At 47.9% G+C, this 21,656-nt stretch overlaps 1 protein-coding gene across 6 annotated transcripts in view; it reads right to left on the bottom strand.

The window, feature by feature from the left end:
- Positions 1-2,179: 2,179 nt before the first annotated feature.
- The window catches only part of Pik3r5 (phosphoinositide-3-kinase regulatory subunit 5), a 73,067-nt gene continuing 53,590 nt past the window's right edge, over positions 2,180-21,656 (bottom strand). For 3 of the 6 annotated variants that reach the window (XM_047547555.1, XM_047547556.1, XM_047547557.1), the window contains 14 exons: positions 12,347-12,416; positions 9,381-9,555; positions 8,677-8,830; positions 7,847-7,930; positions 6,881-7,598; positions 6,596-6,758; positions 6,174-6,299; positions 5,522-5,650; positions 5,230-5,323; positions 4,981-5,057; positions 4,662-4,755; positions 4,500-4,582; positions 3,791-3,903; positions 2,181-3,653 (listed from right to left, as the gene is read on the bottom strand). In XM_047547555.1, the coding sequence (XP_047403511.1) occupies positions 3,512-3,653; positions 3,791-3,903; positions 4,500-4,582; positions 4,662-4,755; positions 4,981-5,057; positions 5,230-5,323; positions 5,522-5,650; positions 6,174-6,299; positions 6,596-6,758; positions 6,881-7,598; positions 7,847-7,930; positions 8,677-8,830; positions 9,381-9,555; positions 12,347-12,416 (2,222 nt within the window). In that variant the 3' untranslated portion in view covers positions 2,181-3,511. Of the gene's footprint in view, positions 3,654-3,790; positions 3,904-4,499; positions 4,583-4,661; positions 4,756-4,980; positions 5,058-5,229; positions 5,324-5,521; positions 5,651-6,173; positions 6,300-6,595; positions 6,759-6,880; positions 7,599-7,846; positions 7,931-8,676; positions 8,831-9,380; positions 9,556-12,346; positions 12,417-21,656 lie in introns of all 6 variants that reach the window. The other 3 variants (XM_047547558.1, XM_047547559.1, XR_007107954.1) reach the window with 3 other exon arrangements.

The following is a 21,656-nucleotide window of genomic DNA, read 5'->3' as shown; positions in this document are numbered from 1 at the left end:
TCTTGCTAAGTTGCTCAGAACCTCACTAAGTTGCTAAGGCTGACTTTGAACTTGTGGATCCTCCTGCCTCAGCCTCCTGAGCTGCTCAGATTACAGGCATGTGCCACCAGGCCAGCTGACTTCTTGATCTTTATGCAGTGCACGTCTTTACCTTTTTTAGTGCCTCTTGCCTTAGGTCTTTGTCTGACATTAGAGTAACCATACTAACTTTACTGGTCAGGTTTGCAAGGCATTATCCTGTCTGTCCTTTTGCTTTCAACCTTTCTGTGATCTTATATTTAAAGGGTATCTCTTGAGAGAAATAAATAATTTAAAAAGCAATTTAAAGACATTTCTGGGTGTAGAATTCTAGGTTGGCAATTGTTTTCAGCACTTTAAATAGATATCATTTCATTGTCTTCTGGCTTCCTTTGTTTCTGTTGAGAAAGGAACCCTTAGATTAATTGTTGATACTTTATTCCTCTCTGAAAATCTTTAATATTTTCTCATTACTTTTTTCCCATTAGTTTGACAATGAGGAGCCTATGTGTGTCTGTGTTTCAAAAACTAAACTCTAGACTTTATTGGGATTTCACCATTTTCCAATTAATATCCTTTTTCTGTCTCAAGATCCAATCCAGGGTTCAATATTGTATTTGTTTTCAGGTTTACATAGTCTCTGTGGATTTATTATTTTCTCAGTCTTTATTTTTCCATGACACTGACAGTCTAGAGAAATATTGGTTACATCATCTCATCAAATATCCCACCATCAAGGTTTGTCTGCTGTTTTTCTCTGTGGCTTTGAAAAGAATATCAGAGTGAAGTGCCCTTCTCATGTGATTTTGTTTTGTCTTGTGTGAGATTTAGTGAGCTGATTGAATCTGTGGGTTGATAAGCTTCATCAATTTTGGTCTCTTGAATACTGGCAAAGAGATGTTGCTCTAATTCCAGGCCCCAGACTTTGGAGCATCACATGTCTCTGCCTGCCCCTCTTGATCTAGCATGCTGATCCAAGGTGCCTGAGAGCCACAGAGCAGATCTGTACCCCAACTGCAGCTTGGAATCAAGTAATCCTAACTCAGATAGATTCATGGGCAAGAATAAATGCTCATAGTTGTAATCCACTGAATTTGAGGTGTGCTTCATTATTGTAATAGCCAACTGATGCAGACTAGAAGCTTCTCACAGATCCTTCTCCCTCCATTCCAAGGAGTTGATCTGGGAACCTGGTGCCTACCTACCTCTCCTAAGTCACAGGTGTCCTCTACTATCCCAGCACTGCCTCTTCTCTCCCTTCCTGTGATCCAAGTCGAAAAGCAGACCCAGTCCTGGAGGGCCACTACTGAGATTTCTTCTTCTTTTCAATTAGTTGCATGGTGGGTCCAGTGTCCTGTGTACCATCCATCAACAATGACCACCTTAGGCCCAGTCCTTCTCTGAGGCTTGGGGTACAGGGAGCAGGTGGATATATGGGCTTTGTTATGGTTTGGATGTGAGATGTCCCCCAAAAGCTCACATGTGAGACAATGCAGGAAGGTTCAGATGAGAAATGATTTGAGTTGTAAGAGCTTAAACCAATCAGTGAATTAATCCCTGATGGGATTAATTGGTAGGGTGTGGTTGGAGGAGATTGGAATTGGGGTGTGGTTTTGGGGCATATATTTTGTATCTGGAGAGTGGAGTGGAGTGTCTCTCTCTCTCTCTCTCTCTCTCTCTCTCTCTCTCTCTCTCTCTCTCTCTCTCTCTCTCTCCTTCCTGATGATATGAGCTGCTTCCCTCTGCCACGCTCTTCCACCATGATGTTCTGCCTCACCTCGAGCCCTGAGGAATGAACCGGCCTTCTATGGGCTAAGACCTCTGAAACTGTGAGCACTCAAAAAAACCTTTCCTCCTCTATAATTGTGCTGGTCAGATCATTTAGTCACAGCAGTGAAATAGCTGACTAAAACAGGCTTGTATTTCCCAAGTGAAGTGGCACAGGAACTGTTGAGCCCTTAGGTACAGCGTTTTTGTTTGTTGTGTGCATTTTGTTTTGTTTTGTTTTGTGTGTCAGGGAGTATTATGAGCTTAAATAGAACAGTGCCAGGGAAATTTTAGCACAAAAGTATTTTTTTTTTACAGAATGGAAAATTACAAAAAGATAATCGAAACAATTCTCTAAGAATCTTACTTCTATGCATGAAATGATTTATGTAAACTAGCAGTTAAATGTTATGTAGCAAAATAACAGAAAGTCATTAAATATGAAACAAATAGAGTTTTATTTAACAATAATATTAAACACCCTTCATCAATTCTTGTACGCCATCTTGTTGACCATTTACTATGTATGAGTCCCATGTCCCCCAGTCAGGCTATAAGCTCACGAGGCCATTCATTCCCTCCATCTTCTACCCCTCTGGGATCTTGCCCACATTTCTAGTGAACTTGTGGGGATGGAAAATTCTGTACACAATGTGTACCAACCCGTGGAGTGAGATGGGAATGGGGGGCACTGGGATAACTTGATAGAGGAGGGGCTGAAGGGTACAGCACCTGAACATCCCTCCCCTGAAGCTGACAAAGGCAATTCCTTCTTTGGAAGGTACAACAAATCACTCCTTACTGCCTCCCTGGGTTCTGCCTCATGGTGAAGCAGGATGGAGTGAAGGAGGAGCATCACAGAGGCAGTGTGAGTGTGCCAGTGGCCAAGGACGGGGAATCAAGGTTGAGAGGGTAAGGCGCCAATCTTTGCTGAGCACCTACCACAATGAGGCACTGGGCTAGGTGCTTTGTGAACACTTTTTTTTTTTTTTTTTCCCAAACCTTTAAGGAGGCTTTATTTCCCTCCCATTTAGTGCTGAGGAAATGGAAACTCAAAACAGTTCATTCACTTCCTTTGGTCATTTAGCTAGAGGATACCTGAGTGGCTACTTTTAAGTTTCTCCTGTCTCCCCAGGATCTCAGATCCAGAAAGGGGCTCAAGAGAGCATCTGTACTAGGTCCTGGCAGTAGACAGGTCCAATGTTAGTGCAGTTTTTCAGAGAACTGGGGAACTTAAAAGAGAGAAAATGTGTGTGAATGTGTGTGTGTTTCTGGGGTGCAAGGTGAGGAAACAATATTGAAGGTCAGGTCAAGAACACCTACATTTCTCCCACCTGTGCCCCAGAGCAGAGGACTGGATTCCAGACACAGAACTCCCAAGTCTTTGACGAAGCAAGGGTGGGCCCAGCCAACGGTTAGGAGAGGAGGCCTAACCAGAGACTGGAATGCTGGGGTATCAGATCGCCCTTTGGAGGTCCACTCACCCGTCCCTCTCCTTCTGCTGTGAGGAATCTGAGCAGCTAAGAGGCCAAGCTCCTCTCCATAACACCTGCTTCTGAGGCCCCAGAAATCTTCTACCACCATGCCTCAGGCCCATTGCAGGGCCCACAAAGGGACCCTGACCTGGCACAAGGCCACTCAGTTCTCCACAGAAGCAACTTTCCAGGAACAGGGGTCCAGAAGAGGTTGCCCAGGGCTTTGTGTTCAGTCTGGTGCAAGGGCCATGCTAGGGCAGAGCTCCACTGAAAGTCATGATGGGCAGGCAGAGGAGGGAGCAGAGGTCAGGTGTGGCTTGGGCCAGCAGGTCAGGGGACTTCTGGGGTGGCAGACCACTCTTCTCTGGCTTGTAGCAAGGTGACACCTCACACCTGTGGGGCAGGGCAGGGGTAAGTGCAGGCTGAGATCTCTGCAGCTCTTTCCAGGCCTCCTGGGTAGGAGAACAAAAACCAATCCCCTCTCTGTGACCCCATTTTACTATAGCTGATCTTCTTCCACCTTTTCCTACCTGACCACACTCTGCAGGATCTTTCTCTCATCCTGGTCCAGACACACGGCAAAAGCGCAGCCATTGGAGCCAATGATCTGTACCTTGTCCACTTTAATCTGTGATGTGCTAATCTGGAAGGGAGGCAAGTGTCAGATCCTGGAGCCTTGGCCACACAACACTGCCAGCCCTTGGTGGTTCCTTTCCCAGAATTGCCCATCAGGTCTGAGGGAGTAAGGGACAGGAGTTTGATTGGCAATTCTCCAGAGCCAATGGTCAGGTCGGGGGAGGGGTCCTGAGACCTCCATCAGGTCCTGCCTCCTCTCTGGCCCCTGCCCTTTCCTGAGTCTGATAGAAGTACCTCCTGGGGAGATGGCACTGCCCTCTATACTGTGAGAGCCCTAGGGTTCCCTGAACAGAGTACACTCCACCCTGGACTCAGGGATCTCCAACCCACACGACCCTTCCATGTACACATCCTCCCACAGGGCACTTCTTTCCCTGACACCCATGACACTGCATGCCTCTGCATACCCCAAGCCATAACCCTCGCTTGTCTCTCCTTTCTCATCTACGGGCCCTGTCAAGGACATTCCTTCTCTTTCTCTGCTACGTAAAGGTGTACACACGCGCACAGGCACGCGCGCACACACACACACACACACACACACACACACACCGATGTACAGGAACATGGGCACACTGACTGGAGAGAGGAGGAAACCCTTACCTGGTTAAAACCCTTCTTGGATTTGGGGTTCTGCCTTTTCACGACTTCTGTTAAGGTTAGCGTCAGTGCCTCCATACTGGAGTCTGAAGGTCAAGGGTGGCTCAGGTCAGGCTCAAAAATCCCTCCCTTGCCATGCCACCCCATACCACTGGGCCCACTCACCTAGCTCCTCCTGCTTCTGGCAGGCTTTGTTGAGGTTGACAGAGGTACAGACCTTCTCCAGGTTGCTCCAGCGGCTTCGTCCACTGATGGCCCCCTGGAAATAAGGCACAGCCAGACCCTCTCAACCCTCAGATCCCTGTGCCTGCTGCCTTCAGAGGCTCTGGAGGCCGCAGGGGAGAGATGTCCACTCTCTCCTCTGGCCACCTTTTCTCAGCACCAAAGGGAGCTTGCTGCAGGGCCCAGCAATAAATGAGTCCAGTTCTGGGACCAAGCTCTGGGGGCGGATGGGTAGCAGATCCCCAGAGGTCATCGGTCTTACCTTGCTGTAAACAATCTGTAGTGTTAGAGGGACGGCCTCCCGGTCGCCATCGATGCCCAGCCGCTTACTGCCAGGACCTGTGCCATACAGTCTTCACTCGCTCTCCATCTCCCGGGGCCCCGCCTCCCTCTAGCCTCTCTCCCAACAGGGCCCCACCTCCCAGGATGCTGCCTCATTTTAGCCCCTCCCCACCGGGCCCCGCCTTCCTCCCGCCTCCCCTGCCTCCACCCTGGCTCTGGCAGCACACACCTGAAGCCTTGATAGCTCGGGTGGCAGCAGAGTGACCAAGCTCCAGGGAGTGGATGAAGATCTCCGTCGTCTTCTCCCCATTGTCGAAGGTCAGCTGGAGAGGGCGGGAGCACAGGCATTCGTGTGGACCTCTGCACAGGAGGTTCCACCCGGCTCCTCCAGCATAGCTGACAGCAGCTGGTGGGAGTGGGGGCCTATAGGCCCAGCAGGACATAGTCTGGGACCTGGTGATGCTGACCCTGGCTGCCAGGGAGTTTGGGGAAGGTGGTGGAACGGGCAGGGCAGACCTTACCTCTGTCTGATAGACCTGCAGCAGAACCGGCCGGGCAGCGAAGCGGCAGTAGTAGAGCAGCATGTCGGCCAGGATGGGCAGCTGGGCAGGGGAGCCCTCCAGGGGCCGGGACTCAGCCTTCAGGGACTGCTGTGGCCAGTGGGGGAGCCAAGCCAGAGGCACAAAGAAACAGAGACCCAGAGAGGAAAAAGGTAGTGGGGGGAAGAGAGGAAAAGACACACAGGCAGAGGCAGAGAGAAGAGAGATTCAGAGGCAGACAGAACCAGGGAGAGAGAGGGAGGGTGAGATGGAAGCTGGAGGGGGACTGGGGGGTGGGGAGCATGGTGCAGCCTTCACACCCTCCTCATCTGACACGTAGGACTCCAGGGAGGCCTCTCACCAACCTGGACAAGCCAGGAGTTGAGGAAGGAAGCTGAAATCTAAGGTCCCCTGGACTCTTCTGAGGACCCTTCCTTGTCCCTGCAGTGACTCTCCAGCTCTTCTCCTCAGTGCCCTGGGTTCAAGCGGTCCTGCTTCTCACTCCCCCTTCCTACTCTTTCAAGTAAGCCCTAGTTCTTCCTGGAAGCCTCAATCAAATCCAGAGCATTCTAAGTGAGTGAGGCTCAGTGACAATAGCCAATAGGTTCCAACCCCAACCCAATGGGCCACTTACCTGGCACAGGACTTCAGGAGGCAGGTGCATGAGGCCCAGCACATTGCGCTCATACCAGGGATCAAGCATGCCAAGGTAGTGGGAGATGTCATTTGTGCTGTCCTCCCATGGGGGTGTGCCCAGCTCCTGGGGCAAAGGATAAGAGTCATTCCCAGCTACCTAGGAGAACTGTCCATCTTTGCTGCCCCAAGCTGAGACTTTCCTTGCTCTTGAAGAAGTATGACAACTTTCAGTCTTTGTCATATGGCAAAATGACATGCCTAAGTGCAGGGCAGGGACCTGGGAGTGAGGGTCAAGCAGAAGGAAGGGTCCTGGATACACAACTGATGACTTAGGATGACTCCCAACCAGCCCCCTTTAGGTACCTGGAACCTGCTCATGTCCACTTTCCCACCCTATTTGGCTGGGGGCTGGGGACATACTGCTGGGTTTGGCTGCTTCGGGGAGTCTGTGGGGAATGGAGACATCTGGCTCAGAGGGGCTGGGCTGGCACCAGAGCCAGTTGCATGGCTTCGCTTCACAGGCACATAGAAGAACTGCAGTTTGAACAGCCGCGTGAGGAGCGGCCGATTGTTCTCCAGCCTCCTGTGGAAAAGAAGATAGTGAGAAGCGAACCCTCCTCGGTTGCTCTTGGATACTAATCTTCCAACCCTAGTTTCCACTAGAATAACACAAGGTAGAGCAATGTGCCCCATGACTGATCTTACCGGAGGTTGCTATATGCCCGAGCCACTTTCCCTGAAACCCTGTCAGAGCCAAAGACCACAACCCGAAGTGTGGAAGCCTTGGGGTCCTCATCCCCACTCAGAAAGGGGCGGCGGCGCTGGTGGCATGGGGCAGGGGCCAGGAGCCAGCTGGGCAGTTGGGTGCTGAGCTTGGGCTGGGGCAGGGAGCGTGAGCGCTGGGCGCGGGAGGGGGGCTCCGTCGGGCTGTCCAGCGGGCTGCAGAGGCTCCCCGCCCGCCGCAGGGGCAGGGCTGTGTCTGCGCCGCTCTCTAGGCCCCGAGAATTCCTCCGCAGTACCAGTTGGCTGGTGCTCTTGAAGATTTTATAGATTCTATTGAACTTTTGCCCAGGCCTGCGGTGGCCCCTGTGTTCCTGGCTGCCAAGCCTCTTGGGCCACTCGGAGGAGCTCTCCTCACTGTCCTCCACATAGCCACTGTCCATGCCATCAGAGAGGCCTGAGACGAAGGAAGTCAGCAGCTGACGGGAGAGCTCTGGCCCTGAGGCCTGGGAGGAGGCAAGGGACAGGGTAGAGTCACGGGACACCAAAGAGTTTGTGGAGAGCAGTGAGTCCCTCTCAGCACAATGACCATCTGCTTCCAAGTCCTCCTCCTCCTCCTCCTCTTCCTCCTCCTCTTCATCATCTCCCAGGATCCCTGGCTGCAGCAACTCCTGTTCCTTGAGTAGGATTTCCTGTAGGATATCTACAGGGAAGAAAGGGCAGTGTCTGGTTGGGTGGTCTTAGAATCCCTTCTGAGGGACAGGCTCTGGCAGGCTTGGGGAGGAGCAGGAAGGGGGCTGGGCCAGCCTAGGACTCAGTGCTGGCCCCTGCTCTGCTTAGGGTCTTTGAGGGTCCAAGGGGAGAGGGGGAAGGCAGTAGCACAGACCCAGGACCACAAAGAGCTCAGGCAGTGTGGTGGGCAGGTGCCCCAGGGTCCAACCAACTTCTTACCAAAGCTGTCCTGGTTCCAGCTGTAGGTATAGCACCTGGCGACAGGGATGGGGATGGTGTGGAGCTTCCCAGGTTTCATGGTGTCTGTAAGAGAAGTGAGGGCAGGAGAAGAGGACTGGGAAAGGGTGTTGTGCCCAGCGCAGACCCTTTGACTTAGAGAAGAGGCCAGAGTTGGGGAAGGACTGGCATGAGGCCATGCACCTGGACAGTGTGAGGCCGAGTTAGAGCCAGGATGCCTGGCTCCCAGCCAGAGGGCTTTTCTTTGAAGCACATGATATAAAGCCGTGTGCTTTACTAGCTGGGTGGATATGGCCACATCACAGTCCCTGAGCCTCATTTTACCATGTCCAAATGGGAAAAGAATAAAACTATCTTAAAAGATTTGTATGGGAAATATTGTAATGGAAACTGCTAAGTGTTCCCAGAATCTGTGCTCCCTTATTCTGTGGGGGAAGAGTTGTAGAGAGGACATTTCCTGGGCTCCTTCAGGGCAAAGTGTGGCTGTTTTATACAGGTGGGCTTAAAGGGATACATGCGGAAGGGATGTGTGCAGCTTCTCCAGCACCTTCAACAAAACAACCAAGCCCCGTGACCCTGGCAAGCCCTGGCTTTTCCTCTTCCCACAAGCTGCCAACATGACAGCAATCCAACCCTGCACCTGCAGACGGATCAGTGCCCTAAGGGATGGTGGAGCAACAAGATGGGTGAAATCCCTGGGTCCCTGAATGGCTATGTAGAGCAGAGCTATCAGGCCCACTACCTACACCCCCTGAGAGCTATAACAGGTGACAGGGAAAGAAGACAAAGTTCCCCTGCCCTCAGAGCCTCACCTAAGACCTCAGGGAAGCCAGCTTTTTCTCCCACTGCCTGGAGCTTCGTCCTGAGCCACTTCCGAGCCTCAGTTGCATCCCCGATTTCAGATGCCTGCTCCTGTGCCTCAGCAGTCTCTGTGAAGATGTCCTCGAGCTCTGCCAGGGTCTTGGACTGAAAGTCCAGGAGAGATGAGGTTTGCTCTTGTCCAGTGGCCTGGTCACCTGCCTTTTGCAGTTCCCAGGATCTCGACAAAGCCAGCAGCCACCAGTCTGCACCCTGGTCTCACTGCCCACCTCTACTACAGCTGGCTAGGGAGCTGGGCCTCCCCCTGCCTCCTCTCTACTCTCAGGAAATGATCCAGAGAGAAGGACTCAGAGGCAGAAGACTGCAGAGCAGGAGGGACTTCAGACTCCTCACTGCACCCAGAGAGAAGTGGCTGTCCAGAGTGACACAGCTGACTGGTCACAGAGCTAGAACTAAAAGCCAGGCCTCAATCAAATGCCCATTCCCATTCCGGGTGCCTTCTTCTGAGGCATCAGGCATCAGCACCCAGCTTCTTACCCAAGGTGCCACCTAACTCTGGTCAGGATCTAGCCATTGTCCTGCCATGTCACTTGGGGTAAGAGAGCAGAGGCTGCAGCCAAGATGGAACAGAGAGGGAGCTGTGGCTCTCAGGAGAAGTGCCAGAAGTCACCAGAACCCCAGGATCCCATGTCCATACCTGCAGCCTACAGTGCAGGCCAGGGAGGTCACAGTGGGCACCAAAGGTGGCCTGGAAGGCATGCAGGAGCAGGGTGGTGTAGGCGCTGTGGGGGGAGTGCCCAGGTGTGCTCAACTTGTCAGCCACGGCAAGGAACTCAGCCTGTACCTCCACTGGGTTCAGCAACAGCACAGTGCTAGAGACACAGAGGACCAGCAGTGAGACCTGGGGTGGTCACCAGGCCAAGGCATAGCCGCACACCTTGCCCTACAGAGCTCAGAGCTCAGCTCCACCGAGGCCTGGGCCTCCTCACAGCCCAGTAGGGCCTGAGCAAGCAAGAGCAGGAGGCAAGGAGAGCAGCCTGGAGGGCTCAAGGTTCCATTTCCAAGAGGAATGCTTGTGGAGTACTTTGGAGTATTTTTGCAGCTGGAGCTTTCAAAGACTTTCCAAACCGAACTTAGTTTTTAAGAAAAATGAATCTTAGCCTTAATTTTCATACAAACGTTTTTTCCTATGGCACATCTAGGTGGATGCAAATTATTCAAAAGAGGATGGTAGTTTTGTCCAGGTGACTTGAAGCCAACTGACCCTTTTGGTGGGGGTAGAGGGGCACAGGGCAGCCACCTGCTGTCTGGTCTGAGACAGGTAGGGCCTGAAATTCCTCATGGAGCAGAGTGGCATGTGCCCATAGGAGGGGGTACCAGTCAGGGCTTCATCTGATTCCTCCACTCATGGGGATATCTTTTCAAATTAGCCCAAAGCCATCATGCAGGCTCACATTGGGCTAGCGGGTGGGCGTTTGCTCAGTCACCTCCACCTCCCTTCCCACTGGATGTCTGGGTTCCCTCTTGGTGCTAGTGTTTAAATTTCTTTATTATGGAAACGTTTAAACATACACAAATGTTAGGAGAATCATGAACCTTCAGATACTGGTAATAGTTAATACACGTGGTCTCCTCATTTCCCCCGTGCCAAGTCCCCCATGACTGCACGATCTCAAATTTGAACCATCGTGATAAAACATTCATAAGTTTACTCTTATCCTCACAATTCCGTTGTGTTGTGTTAAAACTCAGAGCAAAGAAAAACTGTGCAAGTAGGGTTCCCGGAAGGCTGTGTGGATGTCTGTCCCAGAGCTGGGCCCCCAGCTTCAGGGCAGAGAGACAGAACAGAGTCCCATCAACTGGGCAGAAACTGGTTTTTATTTCCCCATTTTTGAGGAAAAGGAGACAGGCTCTTATAAGGGGCATGTGTCTGAGCCCTTCTCCCTTGCTGAGCTCTTGATCTTTTTTTCCCCACTATGGGCATGTGCTAAGCACCACTGTTTGAAGGACAAGACCGAGGTCCCGCATGATTTCATTATTGAAGAACTTTTCATCATTCCCAGTTTATAGATAATGGAAGTGAGATCATCTCCCAACCCTAAGCTCTTCCCATTAACCTCTCTGAGCCTCAGTTCCCTTATCTGAAAAACACCTTTCTCACAGGATTAGCTTGAGGATTAAGTGAGTTAACACATGTGAAGATGTGTAAAGAGTGCCCAAAGCCCAGTAAGTACCTTAAAGGTGCAGGAGATTATTCACCAGCCCACCTGCCTACAGCCCACCTGCCTGTAGTCTCCCCTTATCTAAGGTTTTGTTTACCTGAAGTCAACCATGCTCTGAAAATATTAAATGAAAAATTCCTGCAGTGAAGGATTCATAAATTTTAAATTGCATACCATTCTAAGTAACGTTGAAATCTCAGGCAGACCAGCTGCAGCCCACCTGGGACATAAATCATCCCTTAGTCCAGCATATCCACACAGCATATCTACCTGCCTATTAGTCACTCAGTAGCTATCTCCATGATCACTTAGATTGACATGGTATCATGTGCTTATGCTCAAGGAACCCTTATTTTACTTAATACTGGCCCCAAAGCACAAGAGGAGTGATGCTGAAAATTCAGATGAGCCAAAACCACTACAAAGTGTTTCCTTTAAGTGAAAAGGTGAATATTCTCAGCCTATGTAGAATTCAGTACTATCTGCAGTTTCAAGCATCCACTGCATGCCTTAGAATGTATCTCTTGCAGATAAGAGGGGGCTACTATATGACATTTTTAGGTCTGTCTCAACATCTACCGTAGACTTTTTATTTGCTTGTTTTTACCCCAGAAGTATTCCAACCACCTCAAAAATATTTGCTCGATGTGAAGTGAACCCCTAGGCTATGGAGTGGGAGGGATGGGGCAGCTAGAATTTCTGAGCTGGTGGAGGACAGGGTCCCCGCGTTTGTAACATGTCAAAGTGAGATGGCAATAAGACGGAACCCATGTAACTTTGAGATCTCCAGAGGATCCTTGGAATGGGTGCCTCTTTTCTGATGCTTTTCAAACTATAAGCCAGGACCCAGGAGTGGGTTAATGAAATTGGTTTGGAGAGCCACAACAGAACTTGTTATTTAAATGACAGGGGTAAGTTTCAGTTCATGAAAAATGTTTCAGCTCTCTGTGTGCCAGAACATCATATAAAAAATGTATTTTCTAAATTATATATCCTGGTCAAAAGAGTTTGGGAAACACTGTTTCAGTAACAGGAGAAAGACACTATGGAAAGAGCAAGGACCTTGGAGTATGACTGACGCTCAAACCCTGGTTACACATTCACTAGCTGTGTGCCTTGGGGAAGTTATTTGGCCTCTCTGACTTCCAGTTTCCTCTTCTGAAAAGCAGGAATGAATGAGGTAATGTGAACCTAGTACCTGACATGATTGATGCAAACGCCTTTCAAGAATCTGAAGGAAGACCCTCATCCCAGAAAAATGAAGTTATACACAAAACATCACCAGCAATTCCAGAGGGTTGTTGATCCTTTGAAACCTACTAATTGGTGACTAGGGTGGGAAAGGGTGCAGTGATGGGGGAATGCCAGATGCCAGGGTGGAGAGGCTGGTGAAAGGGTGAGAGGTTCTCTTCCAGTTTTTCCCTGCCCCAAGAAAACTCACACGGTGGAGCTTCGTTGACTCCTGATGGGCAGGCCCTGCTCAGACCGCACCAGTCTCTGGTAGGAGATTCCTGTGGGCCAACAACAAAGAAAAGAGAGTTCATGGGCTTATCTCTTCCCTTAGCAATCATGTACTTGTGCCTTACAACAAGACAGGCACTGGTCAGTCAGGTCAGAAGTTCCCGGATGAGGCTCAGGAGAACCCTGGGGAAGAGAGTTGCTATTTGGACCTTTCACGTGCCTGGCATTTACTTCTGTGTTTCCAGTCATTCTTCACAAATGACTCCCCGACCCCACCTTTGTGACCTCAGCCTCCACCTCCCAAATCCATCCTGAGCCTCAGCCACTTTTGGGGGGTTTCTGCTCCAGTTGCCCTTCCATTCAAAGGGCTGCCCAGTCCCCTCGCAGACAGTCTGCCCAGTCTCCAGGCAGCGGGCAGCCTGGCAAGGAAGGAAGAAAAGGATGCAGGGTTGGAGCCCTGGTCAGAGGCCTGATTTCTGTCCTGGCTCCTCCACATGATCTTTTTTTTTTTTTACAAAACAAAATATAGGGCTGGGGAGATAGCTCAGTCGGCAAGTGCTTGCCTTGCAAGCACAAGGCCCTGGGTTCGATCCCCAGCACCAAAACAAAACAAAACAAAAAAAAACAAAACAAAATATATAACACTGTTTAATAATGACTTCTATATGGCCAACTGATTTTCACACGACAGTTTCAGTGATTTTTGCCTAACACTTGTATTCATAGCTAACCTACAGTTGCAATTCAAACGTGTTTGGCAAAGTCAGTCTACAAATAAACATTTGACTAATATTCAGTTCAGCAAAGAAGTTGCTCATGCTACTGAAATTCCAATGTGAACATTGGCTGATTTTTTTTTTATCTTCCTTTATGCTCCCTTTGTTTATTTATTTTATTTTATTCTTTTTTTAAAATTTATTTTTATTGTAAACAAATGGGATACATGTTGTTTCTGTTTGTACATGGAGTAACAGCATACCATTTGCATATTCATACATTTACATAGAGTAATGATATTTGATTCATTCCATTATTTTTTCCTTCCCCCACCCCTCCCACCTCTCTTTTCCCTCTATACAGTCCCTCCTTCCTCCATTCTTGCCCCCCTCCCACCCCCCATTATGTGTCATCATCTGCTTATCAGTGAGATCATTTGTCTTTTGGATTTTTGAGATTGGCTTATCTCACTTAACATGATATTCTCCAATTTCATCCATTTGCCTGCAAATGCCATAATTTTATTATTCTTTATAGCTGAATAATATTCCATTGTGTATATATATATATATATATATATATATATATATATATATATATGCCATGGTTTCTTTATCCATTCATCAATTGAAGGGCATCTAGGTTGGTTCCATAGTCTGGTTATTGTGAATTGAGCAGCTATGAACATTGATGTGACTGTATCTCTGTAGTATGCTGATTTTAAGTCCTTTGGTATAGGCCAAGGAGTGGGATAGCTGGGTCAAATGGTAGGTCCATTCCAAGTTTTCTAAGGAATCTCCACACTGTTTTTCAGAGTGGCTGCACTAATTTGCAACCCCACCAGCAATGTATGAGTGTACCTTTTCCCCCACATCCTCGCCAACACCTATTGTTGCTTGTGTTCTTGATAATCATCATTCTAATTGGGGTGAGATGGAATCTTAGTGTAGTTTTGATTTGTATTTCTCTTATTACTAAAGATGGTGAACATTTTTTCATATGTTTGTTGATTGCTTGTAGATCTTCTGTGAAGTGTCTGTTCAAATCCTTAGCCCATTTGTTGATTGGGTTATTTATATTCTTGGTGTAGAGTTTTTTGAGTTCTTTATATATTCTGGAAATTAGTGCTCTATCTGAAGTATGAGTGGCAAAGATATTCTCCCACTCTGTAGGCTCTCTCTTCGCATTGCTGATAGTTTCCTTTGATGAGAGAAAGCTATTTAGTTTGAATCTATCCCAGTTATTGATTCTTGCTTTTATTTCTTGTGCTATGGGAGTCCTGTTAAGGAAGTCTGATCCTAAGCCAACAAGTTGAAGATTTGGACCTACTTTTTCTTCTATAAGATGCAGGGTCTCTGGTCTGATATCAACTTCCACATGATCTTGAGTAGATCATTTTACCTCGGAGTCTCAGTTCCGCCCTGTTAGGGGTGGCTTAGATGGGTGGCCTCTGAGACCCTGAACAGTCCATGCTTCCTCAGCCCCTCCTGGGATCCACCAGCCTATAACATTGCCCTCTTTAGCGACTGCGAGGCAGAGCACCGGTGGGAGGGAGAACCTGAGCTCAGGAGGCTGTGGAGTCTCGCACTACCCATATGTTGCTGGGTCCCTGGCACCAACCACCACAACCCATGGTCCTGGTGGGCATGTGTCCCAGGGATCCCTCAGCCCCCTGGCTCAGCCTCAGTTCCTGCCAGGCAGTAACCGTCCAACCTCCACAGATCTGCCTGGCTTCCCACACCCCATGGGAAGCTGGTGTCTTGCCTAAGGTTACTTTCTCTGAAGTCTGGACCCCAGTTCCCCTCCCAGCCTACAGCCCTTCCTCTCCAGGCCCTTCCATTGCTCTGTCTCCTGTGCCTTCAACCCTGCCGGGAAGAAACCAAACAAACATTTTCTGTTTTTTTTTTTTCTGCCACAAGACTCTGCAGTTGGACAGTATCACTTTACAGTATGTATTCAGTCTACATCAACCGCAGTGAGATTAAACAATCCGCTCTCTTACAGATGAAGGTAAACCGAGGCAGGGCTGGGGCTGTGGTGAGGCAGGCCACCCTCTTGTCTGAGGTTGGAGGTGGTCACGGGGAAGTCCCTGTGAGGAGCTGGCCACCTGGGTCTGGGCTTGAACTAATACTATAGCTATGGGGCTAAGTCCCTGAGGTTGTGCTGTCACTCTCAGGACTTGGGACACCATCTGGTGGCTGCTTGTATACATTACAGAGAAAAGCTCTGCTTGAAACCCCTACCCGCCCCCCAAATAGAATATAGTGGAGACAAACGGATATTCCCCCACCTCAGACTCCCTAACTGCAAAACACACGCAAGAAAAATCTCCTAACCTCATTTCTTTTTTCTTTACTACTTCATTTTTTTTCAGTGCTGAGGATGGAACCCAGGGCCCCACACAAGCTAGGTAAGCGCTCTACACTGAGCTACATCCTCAGCCCTGTTTATTTATTTATTTTAAACACGTAGTCCACATCCCACTGACCTCTTATCTTCACCCCCACTCTGCCTTCATTGACCCAGGACATACAACTCGTCACACTCTGAGGAGCAGCAGGCTGTGAAATCGCTCTTCTTCCACATCAGGTTTCCTTCAAAACGCTTCCAATCCCACAGCCTTCCCAGAGCTCACCGGTATTTCCCCTGTCCCTAAATAGAACAGCTCAGTCTTAACCATCACTTTTCTTGGGATTCTGTTTATGGAGTGTTTATGGATTCTGCTCGTCTGCGGCGTCCATAATGAGAAACGTTCTCTAACATCTCACATTCCTATACCCGTGTACCCTGGGATACTTTCCTGGCCATATTTTAGGATTATAGTACAGTTAGAGCTGGGGTTGCTCCCTATTCCCCATGTGGATTCCCAATAACTGCCTGTGGTTTTTTGCTTCATTATTGGAGGATATTTGAAAGGGCATCACCCGGATTCAGAGGGAGCTGTTTTCAGAGCTGACTGACCTGTCTGAATACCCAAGACCCTATCAGTTCCCAAGTGAGCAAAGGTATCATCAGACAAACCCCCCCAACCCCACCCTGATGACACCCATCAAGTCCCCCTTCTTGGCCTCTCTTGGTAATGGCCTCACTGCTCATCTTGGGGTGTGGAGTTTGCGGGGAATGGATTGAGGGGCTGGGGCCAGAACTAGAAGCAAATAAGAAAATCCTGTAATAAGAAAAAAGACTTTGATCCTATTTATTTATTTATTTATTTTTGAAAACTGACTCTTTGAACCGGGTTTAGAAATTGTATTCCAGCTCCCCATTTGTTGGGGTACCTTGTGAGGTTAGAACTGTCTCCCAGCATCCTGCAAGACAGATGGACCCTGCTTTTCATTATGTTCCCAGGTGGCACCAGAAAGATCATTACTGCTAAGACAGGTGGCAATATCAGTACCAAGATCACCTTTAACCCCACACCCCAGTCCCTCAACAGGGAGCCTGGTCCATCCCTAGTGCTCTACTTGAATCCTGAGTCCCAAAGGCCCATTTGTTAAAGCTTGGCCCACTCTTGGGAAGTGATGGAGACTGAGAAGTAGGACCTAGTGGAAAGTACTTAGGTCACTGAGGCTGTGGCCTCAAAGGGGATTGTGTGAGCCCAGCCCCTTCCTCTTCCTCTCTGTTGCCTTCTGGCAATGAGGCGAATGGTCCTGCTGTACCACATGCTTCCACCATGATGTACCACCTTGCCACAAGCCCAAAGCAATGGGGGCCATTTGATTTTGGACTGGCACCTTCAAAACTGTGAGCCCAAGGAAACTTTTTCTCTTTATAAATTAATTATCTCAGATATTTTGTTATAGTGATGGACATCTCAGGTATTTTATTATGATGATGGAAAACTGAAAAACACATTTGGTCACCTGGGCAGATGGGACCAACTTTCTGAGGTTGCTTCTTAGACCCACCCAAACTGCAGATATTGAACAACAAAAACAAAAACTTTGCCTGGGTTGTGCCTATTTCAGGTTCTTGTAAGCAGGAAATGGAGTGGAGCCACCCTCTAGGGACAGAAAGTGGGTACTGACAGGGTGCCATGCAGTCATGGCAAAGTTCACTCTCCAGACATTCAGGTCTCTTCACGGTGGAGACACATTTGCCCACCTCAGCTGTCACTCTGTCTTAAGGTGGCAAGTAGATGGCTCTGTACACAAAGCAGCAGACCGTGAAGACCAAGGACACAGAAAAGTCACCATTTCTGCCCTCAAGCAAGTATGGATATAAAGTAAACAACACACCAACGCACTGCGCTGAGAATGCTGGGAGTTCTTGGCCCAGGTGAGGCAGGCAGCAACAACATTTTGACTCAGTTTCCCCTTACAAGGCATAAAAGCAAGATTCCATGAAGTCAACAGCACTAACGTAAAGCAGAGCCCAGCCTAACTGTGTTGCAATCCCCAAAGGAGACGGTGTCGTTCAGTTCTCCAGTTTCTATAATTAATGTCAGCTCATGGTTGACAGCTTGAAAGTCTGACCTATAGCAGACCCAGGCATGACACTCCCAGCAACTAGGTCTCTCTTATACTTTCTCCCAACTGGGGACCCATGAGTAATACCTTCCTGCTCCCCATCTTGGGATACTGGATTCTGGAGGGGCTGAAGGAACCTGGGACTTGTGGCCATGTAGCCTCAGCAGGCGCTGGGCAGGAAGGTACAGCATAGTCTTCAAACAAAGGCAGTGGGAGGACATGGGCAGGAAGGCCTGGGATCCCTGCCAGGTGGAAGTCTGGGAGCAGAGAGGCAGAGGATGGGAAGGGATGCGGTTAGGAAAGGCAAGAGGAGAAGGAAACTGGTATGCAGATCTCGGTGCTGGCAGAGTGGATTTCAATTCTTGGAATCAACAGGACAATGATAACAGAAGACCCATTCTGGCGTGAACCCACAGGAATGCCTGTGGGGTGAGGTCCTCCAGCTTTGCAGGCCTGGGGGTAAGTAAGGCAAGACCTGCCATGATACCCCTTTCACTACCCTTCCAAGAGTCACACCAAGAGTGGGTTTTCTGGGCCACTTTTACAAGTAAATCTTACACAGCAGAAAGTTCTAGTCATCTACGCAATATCCATTCTTCTTTCTTCCTCACTAATGGGACACTGGGCTATGAAGTCACGCTTCTCAACCACCCTTGCAGAAGGTGTTGGCTGGATTCATTTTTGCAACCTCTCTCACTTCTTCCTTTCTGTGAACTGGGATGTGGATATGATGTCAAGAGCTCCAGCAACCATTTTATACCATGAAATGTCCTTGAGGACAATGACTCCAGCTAAGAATGGTGGACCCAAAAGGTGAGAGAAGGTCAATCCAGGGTGTTTGTGGGGTCACTTACCAATGCTGGACTGCCTTTTTCCGGATGTTTTTATTTTGTATAAGGACAAAATAAATCCTTCTGAATTTAAGCCACTGTTATTTCTGGGCTTTCTGTAATATACAGCCAGCTTAGTCCTAGCTGATCACAACCTGTGATTTCTGGGACACCTGCACTCTGTTCTTTTCCCTGAATCTCCCCCACCCACCAGTCAATGATGTTTGACATTCGTTCCTTCAAACATACTAAACCCTTTATCCCATCATCAGAGACAGAAAGAATAAAGATCAAATATCTCAATGAGTAATATCTCAAGAGAACTTATTGCCACCGAAGAATATCCAGAATTCACCTGCTACCAGTTCATAGGCAAAACTGAATGAGCCGAGGTTGAGGTTTCTTCTACTTTGACAGGAAGTCAAAGGGCAGGAAAGCATTGGTGGTGTCCAAAAGGGGTGGAAAAAAAGAGAGAAATTCCCCAGGGAGGAAAGTGCTACAAAACGACAGCCGGGTCAGCCCAGAGTCTTTGGGTCACACAGTCAGTCACCTGTCTCTGCTTGCAGGTAGAAACAAAGCTTTATGCAAACAGGAGAATATGCTATGGTTTCTGGAACCAAAGAGACATACAGGTTCAAGCAGTGGCACCCCTGTTAGCTCTGTGACTGGGCACCAGCTACTCAACTGTCCAGCTTTCTGCTTCATCATTGGAAAGATGGGTATGATAGTCGCTATCCAACAGGGGTTTTATGGGTATGTGGGACTGATGCTCAGAAGTGTTTAAGACACCATCAGCACACAGTAAATGAAACTATCTCATCTTCCATATAGTCATCATCACCATTAACATAAGTTTTGCTTTTGACAGGGAGAGCATAGATAACTTGCCCAAGACCTTCAGCTAGTAAGTGATGAAGCAAAGGTCTTGGTCTAACCAAGGTCCTTGCTCCTCTTCCACTTGATTTTGTTTTGGACAAGGGACGCTGACCTCTTCTGAATCTGCGTTTTCTTGTGTACGGAATGGGATACTATTACTTTCTCTCTCTGACGTTGCAGGGCTGTGGTCTGGAATAGCACTCCTGAGGTTTGTGTGCTTCGAAGACTGCTGAGTGACTTGCACACAGGATACCCACAGTTGCCACTCAGATTACAGATCAGTTCTTTGCAGGAAAGTATGTGGTGTGTGCTGCTTTGTGGGCATGGAGTAAATATTTAACAAACATGTGGGCTGAGCTCAAGAGGGCTATGGGGGGGCAGGACCCAGTGGCACTGATGTGAGGTGACCCCAATGGGGGTGGAGTCAGGAAGAAGGGGGAGGTCCCAGTCTTGATAACCAGCCCACTTCCTCTGCCACCCAGCCACAATATCCATGGCAACTGGGTCCCTTAGGCTCCGTGGGTAGAGAACCCAGCTCCCCAGGCCCCCTGTTATCTTCTCCCTGCAACCTTGCCAGGACCCATCTCTTAAACTAACACTACCACCTTCTGACCACAGCAATGTGAAATCATGTAGGCAACATTAATCCTCATAAACTGCTCTGAAAAAGAGGTGTCATCATATTCCCATTTTATAGACGAGGAACTGAGGCTTATATAAATTAAATGTCTCTCTGTAAGCCCCACAGATAGTGAGAGAAAGACCCAGACCCAAGATTTGAAACCATAATGGTCTGATGCCAAGTATAGGTAACAACTAAACTATCTGGCCTTTCCTCCAAGGCCTCAAGTTCCCAGCCTCCATTCTAGCCTTCTCACTTCCTCCTATTGCCTCCCTCAGCTGGGATTACTGAGGGAAGAGGCAGGACTCGGGAAGGCGTATCACCAAAAATCATACTAAAGCATTTTCTAACAAACCTACCTTAGGTTTATGTAGAGGAAGGTAGTTTTATTTAATCTACTATTTGCTGTTAATTAGGGTTCAAGTTCTTTATTAAAGATTAACTTGTGGAAGTGAGATAAGTTGCAAGTGTTTTTTGTTTGGTAGAAAGCACAACCCAAGAAGTGCTGATTTCATTCCCCTTTGTGATAGCAACTAATTTTGCACCTAAAAGTCCAGTCTTATTCTAGTTTATATGAGAACCTTGTATCAGTTTCCATCTTTCTTTAAACTACCTCTACAATCTTGCTGGCTCCCTCAGCAGTGAGTTGATTCATCTCTGACACAGGCTCACAATATATTTGTTTGTGGGTTGGGTTTTTTGTTTTGTTTTGTTTTGTTTTGACTTTAAACATTTATGTATTATTTATTGCAATGATGAAACCTGAAATGAGGGCATTTGAGTTGTGAATTTGATAATGTTGGGTGGTGAGTACCCAGCCCTTAAATGTTATTTTCTATACTTTTTTGTTATGTTTGAATAATCCATAAAAATACTAACACATTTGTTTAGGTTTGGTTAATATTTACAAAATTCTCATGAAAAATCCTTTATTGTACAATATTTCCATCAACTTCAATGCTTGTGTTCATTTGTGTATCTAGTTTATTTTATCATTTAAATTTTTTAAATTTTATTTTATTGGTTCTTCTTAGTTATACATGACAGTGGGAATCCATTTTGACAAAATTATACAAGCATAGGACTCCATTCTTGCAGATGGGCACAATGGTGGGGTTCACTTAGGTCATTTCATGTGTACACAGGAAAATTATGTTAGATTTATTCCACTGTCTTTCCTATTCCTATCCCCTGTTCCTTTCATTCCCCTTTGTTTAACCTGCTGAACTTTTCTTCTTCCCCCTCTCCCCACTGTGGTTCAGTGTCCACATATCTGTGAAATTATTCAACTTTTGTTTTTTTTGGAATTGGCTATTTCACTTAGCATGATATTCTCCAGATCCATCTATTTACTGGCAAATGTCATAAAGTCATTCTTCTTTATGGCTGAATACTGTTCTATTGTGTATATATACCACAATTTATTTATCCTTTCATCTGCTGATGGGCATCTAGGTTGGTTCCATAGCTTAGCTATTGTGAATTGTGCTGCTATAAACCCTGATGTGGCTGTGTCACTATAGTATGCTGATTATAAATCTTTTGGATATATCCCAAGGAGTGGGATAACTGGGTAAAATGGTGGTAGTTCTATTTGTATGTATTTTTTTAACTGTTTGAAAATTATTCTCTGACATAAGGGAGAGTTAATGGTTTCCTATTTCGGTTCTGCTTTCCCTAAACAAAGAGCATGGGCAGCTTGGCCTTAGTTTCCCTTTCTAGGCATCTGCCTTCTCCCTAATCACCAGGATATCTGAGGCCTCATGTGGTCCCAGG

The sequence above is a fragment of the Sciurus carolinensis genome, chromosome 3, assembly GCF_902686445.1.
Source record: "Sciurus carolinensis chromosome 3, mSciCar1.2, whole genome shotgun sequence".
NCBI classification, from domain to species: Eukaryota; Metazoa; Chordata; class Mammalia; order Rodentia; family Sciuridae; genus Sciurus; species Sciurus carolinensis.
Note: the sequence above shows the minus strand (reverse complement) of the source record. Positions and strands in the feature narration are given on the sequence as shown.